This window comes from Triplophysa rosa, linkage group LG24 (assembly GCF_024868665.1).
Source record: "Triplophysa rosa linkage group LG24, Trosa_1v2, whole genome shotgun sequence".
Taxonomy (NCBI): domain Eukaryota; kingdom Metazoa; phylum Chordata; class Actinopteri; order Cypriniformes; family Nemacheilidae; genus Triplophysa; species Triplophysa rosa.
The window spans coordinates 5,841,796-5,849,518 of record NC_079913.1 but is presented as its reverse complement, the minus strand read 5'-3'; the positions used below and the strand labels follow the sequence as shown (position 1 = coordinate 5,849,518).

The window sequence follows — 7,723 nt, the reverse complement described above, 5'->3', positions numbered from 1 at the left end:
AAAGCGAGCTGGCCATTGTGTCCATACGCACAAGCATTACATTTTTATAATAATGCACGTAATTATTACTGCATTAATTCATTATTGGTCTTTTCCGCAGTGCTTGTACTTGAAGATCCTTAAACTCTCGGTTATAAAGCCCACCTCTGACACAATTGTATTCAGTTGGAGAGGGTAAGGGAGGACTTTGCCATTCCCCCCGTTTGTCTGTCAGATCGTGGGAAAGGGCCTCCAAGTAAAGCAGTTTATTCTTTGACACTGTTGTTCTAAGTGTAATTGATCGCACTCCACGTCGATGGGCGGAAGACTTCAAAGACACGCGGCTGTTGGAGGTCGGTCTGCTTGTGCTCTCGGCATTGGGGGACAAAAAACAACAACATGCTTCACTTTCTGTTGCGACGCACGCTTTTGATAAGTGTGCAAAAATACGCGTAGTGCATGCTCATAGTGGGTACCAAGCAGTGCTCCCGAGGTTTGAACGACAAAATGTGGGCTTGAAAAATATAGACGGTATTGCAATGCATCAATAGATTTGAATAAATAACATTTCTTACTTCCTCTTAGGGAACGATTTCCTTTAATAGAAAACAATTATTTTTAAATGATTGTGAGCACGTGCGCACATAGTACACACACTAAAGTTAGTGGATTGATTACATTTGTGTAAATAAATAGTTTAAATCAATAAAATACGCAAACAAATAGTCTATCAAATGTGCTGTCTCTTTAAACTTTCTGGAGTGCGCCCGGTTACATGGATGGTGCTGGACACGTGAGTTTGTCTCAGTTTGGTCTCTCCTCTTAGCGTCGCAGTATTTCTCGTTTTCCCTGGCTGTTGTCCAATTCTTTTTCTCTCTTTTTTTGCGCCTCTCGTGCCGCCTCCCTCCTCGTGTTATCCACCCACGGGAAAAGTGATTTTCGCCTCTTTTTTTATGTACCTCATTCACATCCCAAGTCAGTGGACTTATTTCCGTGTGGGCAGCAGGGATGCTTTTAAAATGCCAACGTTTTTGACAGAATCAATCCGTAGAAAGTCTTTTCCCGCAAATTTAGGGATCGCCGCTCCAGTAGCTTGGATTTGACAGTTCACTGTCACGGTCTGCAAATGTCCCGTTTGCACAGACGGTGACTGAAATCCCAATCGATCACTTTGCTTATCTTATTACCAAAGCCACCCCCACTCAATTCCACGGGGATTTTTTTCTCCTTGTGTGTGTGTGTATGTGTGTGCGCGTGCCAAATTCTCAACCAGGAGGCAGCACGTGCTTCTTACAATAGCGTAAAGGCGCGCGTTTAATTTTTACCTTTTGCGTCCCGTTTCACGTGCGCGCCGGCTTCACCGCGTTGTTTGTCATTAGCGCGCGCTGCCCGTTCCGATTCCAGCAGCGGGACGTCCGGTGGCTGACGGAAAGCTCGTGCTACAGTAACGGAAGGTGCGCGAGACTCAGTTTGGTACCCACTCGCACACGCACGATGAGTGAGCGCGGTGAGGAAACCGCCGGCGAACCTTCAGGATCGCAGGAGCAGCCCGAGCCCGCACCGGCCGAGCCACCGAAGAGAGGACCGGGCAGACCCAGGAAACCGCAACAGGTCAGTGCGTGGCTCTATTAACGCATGTCTTTCAAACAAATGCCGTTTTCTACAGTTTTGTTTTCGTGAATGGAAGCAGTTGTGTTTATTAGGTGCATCTTGTGACAGAAGTGTTGTCTTTGTGTACTGAATTAAGTCACGAAGGGGAGAACACGGACTCAATGTATAGCGCGCGCTATAGGATCCTTCGCTGTAGAACCTGTTGCAAAAATGTGGTTGCAAGCCGTTTTCATCGGTATGTTTGGTAAATTTGCTTCAGAAATTTTCCAAGCAGTGCAAATGAAATTTGCCGTTTGTTTCTGAATTGTCAACAAACAGAAAAAGGTCTTAATGTGGGTACGCTAAATGATGCATAGCCCACCAGTAATTTTCGGCTGTTTGCATTCACAACTTCGATCACAAAACACGCGCAGTGTTCACAACATAATCGCGTGCTACTTGTTTGTATAGTCACTTGTATTTATATATTCTAACTCTGTCAAATATTTTATTTAAATACCATTAACACACACACACACACACACACACACACGCACACACACACACACACGGCTACACACACACACCACACGCATCACGATATATTTATATATATTTATATAATAATATATATATATATATATATATATATATTACGTCATGTTGTGCGTAAAAGCGGTAAAATAGATTGCGAAATGCTGTATGAGCTATGTAGGGTTGCTGTTTTAAATGTACCTGTTGATATGTCGATAATTATAGGCTAAGTTACTTCTTCCAATTTAAAAATGGTTACTTTAACAACACGTATGCAATTAAAGTATGTCACGGAACATCTTGCTGTTTAGTCACGGCCACATCCTTCAAAATACTTACTTTCGAGTGTTTATGCGTAGAGGATGTGATTCAGTATCTCAAGTAATTCACGAATGAGTCACGACAATACCTCTAATTGCAAGTGTCCATTAGGAAGAGAGGTGGCGAGTGGGGTTAAAAATAAAGTCACCCGATAACTGGTTCTCATATTGAATAGTTTGCCTTGTGAGAATGTCACAAAGTTGCGCGTAAAACATTTATGCGTTTGGTATTAATCGGAATGAAGTTCTGATTAAAAAAATAAATATGATGTTTTTGAGATGTCTTTTTTTGTACATTTCTCTTAGAGATGGTGTTTCGGTGAAGGTTGGATTTTCGTTGTACTAAGGACATCAACATCACGTGATTATTACCCCGGTATTTCCTGCCACAATACTATATATAGGCGTGTAGTAAAAAGAGCAGCTGTTGTAATTAGGTGTTAGAAGAGGCAGGGTGCTTTTTCATTAGAGTGGAGACTGTACACTGGCTAATATAAATAATAAAACAATTTACAGCCAGCCTTAATATTTAAATATAGTTTTGGGCTATATAAAACGCATACATTTTCTTTGCACGGTGTATTTGTACGTATATTACAGATGTTCTGCTTCAATTGTTGTGATGGTTGTCTGTGAAAGAATGTTGCATTAAACATTCGTGTTCCTTTTTGTTAACAGCCCCATGCGCACACACATAGGCACAACCTTTGTTCGTTCCTTTGGTCTTGACTCATGAAACACAGAGTGAATGGGAGACCACCAGTAAATGTGCACAGTTGAAAGGGACCCCGTCCTTTTGTGAGTGAGTTGGGGGGGTTAATGAATGAAGGTTGTACAGTGGGTCCAATTGAACACTTTAAAATGTAGAAATTTCATTGAAAATACTAAACCAAGTGGCGTTCGCAAACAGCTTTACTTTTCTTAGCCATGGGAGTACTTTGAATGGCCTCAAGGTTATTTTTTTGTAGATGTTTTCAAGTCAGGTTTTCAGTTCACACAGGTGCTCTAGTAAGGTAACTGCAGGTGTCACTGGCCTTAAACAAAACAAACAATAAAGGCGTTTTTAGTATGGTTTCGTTTAAAAGAGTGTTTTGTGCAAACGTTTTTAAAAATAAAAATATTTCATATCAGTATTTGATGTTTTGTTATACTGTGTAATCCAGCATACGTACATTTATAAGTAGTGTGGAAGTGTTTTTTGGGGCCCCTAAATAAGTTTGTTAAGAGGGGCCTGGTTTTGTTTCCTGTGCTCATGGCCTGCGTTCACCTCCCTTCCTCCTCAGGAGCCCACAGGAGAGCCTGTCCCCAAACGGCCGAGGGGTCGCCCCAAAGGAAGCAAAAACAAGGGCCCCTCCAAAGCAGCGCAGAAGGTGAGAGCCAGTCACAAACATACTCGCACACGAGTTCAGAGACACACATTACGTGTCACCTCACTACTGGAACATGACTAAAAAACTCATGCATAGAAAACACACTTCTACTTTTATATTCATGATATTAATATCGCCATCTCACTGAATTTCAGGTGGGCTGGGTTCCATAAATGAGTCCCTTTTAAAACGTATCTTTGTATCTGTCCATCCATCTCTCTGTGTCTTTTTTATTGTATGCGCTGTTTTTTAGCACCACTTCACAGTAGCATGAATATTAACTTGAGCAGAATAAATGTGGAAACTGGTTCCACTTGTCATGAATCATTTATCAGGAATGTGTCAGGAACATTGAGACGCATGTGAAATTTGTCAACATCCGGGGGCGAGTGTGTGTATATACTGTATGTACAGGGAATGCCTCTCTCGCCAATCTCTGTAAACGTCGTTTCATCACAGAAGTAAAAACTAAACTCCAGTATTTGGGTTGGGTGGTGACACACACCTTAAAGTAGCGCTGGGTTCGATACGCTTACATACTCACGCTCAAATACATAAATACTCTTTCTCCCTCTGTCTCGGTCTCCCCTTAGGCAAATTACCACGTGCATGTGAGAGAACCACAAACATGTAGCCACACACACACATTCGTGCATCTGTATACTCTACACAGGGAATATAGAGCACGTTCTGTTACATATTGCCAAATGAACTCTGTTCCCATTCCTTCCTAATGCCCGTGCAAACAGAAAAGCAAATCAGAGCAACATAGACGATTTACATTGCGCACGGGAGTTTCGCTAAATGTGACTGTCAACATTTCTAATTGCAGAATTCTGTTTGTGTATTGGGAATGCCTTTTAAAGAGGGGCTGTTCTAGAGAGCGTTTCTTGATGAAGTTATTAACATTTCTTCCTCGCTTGTGCGTGTGGTCTAGTCTGGCATATGTTTGTGGGAAGTCCCCCCTCCCGATCCCCGCCAACTGTCAGTGCGTTTGGGTTTAAAAGCATTACTATGTAATTCTCTTCTCTGAGCTATCGGGGTTGAGCCGTGCTGTGTATTTGCGGATTTAGTCCGTGTTAATAACCGGCTGACGGCTCGGCCCGCTCTCTTTCGCGTTAATGTACCGCTGTAAACAGTCACGGGCCTGCTTTGAAAAGCCTGAGCACTCTTATGCCAGCATTGTCCTGTCTCATCTCGTTTGGCATTGTTATGATATGCGTCGGATTGATAAATCTTCTAAGATGAAAGCAGTCAAAACGCCAAGGCACCACACCAGAGACACTTTCACGGGGTTTGCTCTTCCACCCGGATTCAGTCTTCTACCACTTTATGATCGAGTTTCGAAGTCCGCTTTACAGAACGCCCGACAGACTAATGCTGCACTTGCTATTACAAACAGCACCGGCTAAAAACTTTTTTATTATTTCATTAACATGCTCTGCAAGTTAGGATTTCTAAGAGATTTCTTGATCTTCTATCTTTCTTCTATCTTTTTTTTAAGATAGCAGTGAGATTACCTTATTGTATCGTGTTTTACCTTAGTACCTTAATCAAAAGTGTGCATTTCTCCAATCTTGTGTTTCCTTGGACACCAGAAAAAATACATTCTTTTGTAATGAAAAGTCTTATTTTTAGACAAAAATAATACATTAACTACATTTAAATTGTAAAGTACCTAATTCGCAAGATTTAAAAAATGATTTTTGACATTTATATTGGGATTTTGGTTGAATTTACAGCTCTCTCTCTCTCTCTCTCTCTCTCTCTCTCTCTCATAGTCACCCAACAGCAATGTAAAAGACTGAGAGAATGCAAACACGCATTAGTGAAAAAATCAGGCTTAATGCATCATATTTTCTTTTTGAAAAATTGTTGCGCTTCAATTTTGTGCAAATAAATGCAACCCAAAAAAATGTTTTTCCTTAAAAATGTACCTAAAAATAGTACGTTCAGAAAAACTGAAAACAATTTTGGAGTGGTCTCTAACGTTATTCCGCGTCTGCATATAAAATTACTCGTGCCATGATTTTGTTAATAGATCGCATTTTGGAAAATGTAGCAGTCAGTCAAGCCGGTTTTAATAACGTCATTGAATGCATTATAGATTCCGCTATTGTCAGTCTTCAGTTGCACAACGCAACCCACAGAAACGGTATCAAATGAACAATCCAGGCTAAAATAAGCTAAACAGGCCAGGGTATACCTCACTTACAACTAACACTGTTGTGTCTGTCAACACGTATAACCTAACCAGTTTCCGCCCTACTCCGATCATTCAGTCATAATGACTCGCTGAAATATTTTCCATTCACAAGTCATTGTTGGAACTCGATACTGGGCACCCAGGGGCTAATTTTAAACCCTTCATTCGCAAAAGTCAATTTGGCATGGGCGAGACCACTCCTCCTTTAATGATCGATGGTCTCGTTGCTGAGCTCACACACATACCGGTATGTCTCTGTGTCAATGAGGACAGAGAGCATCCAGGAGCGTGCATGTCGTGGACTTGGCTGGATGAGACATGCAAACACAATCATGATTAATTGATCAGGGTGTCAGCTTGCAGACCATTAAACCTGCTGATTAAAAATGCAGCATCCCCAACTGATGACTGAGGGCACAGAGACACTGATTGGCAGACAAGGATGCAAGGAATAAAGACAAGGAGAGACAGAGAGATTAAGGTTAAAGACATTGTGTCTTTGAGAACATGCATGTCAGTTCACTGCAACGTTAGCCCAATAATCTAATTTCAAGACAAAGAACTAGGGTCTTTCTGTAATGTTAGAGCTCTTGGTGCACCAGGTGAAATAAGACGTGATCCGAAAAGCACTTTTTACTACTGAGTAGGAAGATGGGATAGTCTATGCTTAGCAAATAGGGACCCGGGTTCAAATCCAGATTTCAAGGGATAATTCACACAAAAATGAATATTCTGTCATCATTTACTGACCCTCAAGTTGTTCTAAACCTGTATACATTTCTTTTTTTTCCTGCTAAACACAAAGAAAGATATTTGGAAGAATGTCAGTAACCAAACGGATCTCATCCCCCATTTACAGCTATAGTAGGAAAATAAATACTATAGGAGTTGGTTACTGACATTATTCCAAATATCTTCGGTTGTGTTTAGCAGAACAAAGAAACTTGGTAAAGGTTTGGAACAATCTGAGCATGAGTAAATGATCACAGAATATACATTTTTTGGGTCAACCATCCCTTTAAACCAACCAAAACGGGCTAACATGTTTTCGCCATTTTGTTCTATGACTTTTTAAGTCATGTCACTTTGCACGGAAGTAAAAAGTATTGTCAACAAAGTAAAACTATAAAACTAGTAAAATATATATTTTATGTCACATATGCAACGTGTACAAAGTGATAAAAGTGAAAGTTGTCTTAAAAACAGACCCAGGAACAGACGTTTCAGATAATGCACAATTCTAATGGCAAGCATATTTTTTTAAGACAATGGTAGTCATGCACCATAATATTCAAAGCTACATTTTTTTAAGCATTTAAAATCCACTCTGAACAGGCTTCTAATAACATTTGGTTTCTGGATCCAGAGATGCCGCTGTGTTCTCACAGTGGCTGGCTGTGGCAAGAACTGCATCTCTCTCTTTTTTATCTTGCTTGCGCAGAATGGTGAAGCGTCCTTGGGGTATTCAAAACAAACTGTGCTTGTTGGAGAGGTGGTAATGTGAGCCTTGACAATGTCTGCATACTTAGTTAGGGCAAACAGACCGAACCGAAGAGGGCCGAACACATCACCCACAACAACGATATCTACATTCAGAATACAAGAATAGAGTTTATTCCCTCTGGCGCATGAATAATAAAATCACATGATCTTTTTTGTCTTAAAGGAGAATATTTTGAGAGTTGCACATCTATCTATTGCACCATTACTATTAATAAATAACT

At 40.8% G+C, this 7,723-nt stretch overlaps 1 protein-coding gene across 2 annotated transcripts in view; it reads left to right on the top strand.

Moving 5' to 3' along the window:
• The first annotated feature begins 846 nt into the window (after positions 1-846).
• hmga2 (high mobility group AT-hook 2) overlaps positions 847-7,723 on the top strand; it is a 32,896-nt gene continuing 26,019 nt past the window's right edge. The window contains exons 1-3 of one of the 2 annotated variants that reach the window (XM_057324893.1): positions 847-1,590; positions 2,730-2,799; positions 3,707-3,793. In XM_057324893.1, coding sequence (XP_057180876.1) covers positions 1,474-1,590; positions 2,730-2,799; positions 3,707-3,793 — 274 coding nt within the window. In that variant the 5' untranslated portion in view covers positions 847-1,473. The remainder of the gene's footprint in view (positions 1,591-2,729; positions 2,800-3,706; positions 3,794-7,723) is intronic. The other variant, XM_057324892.1, reaches the window with a different exon arrangement.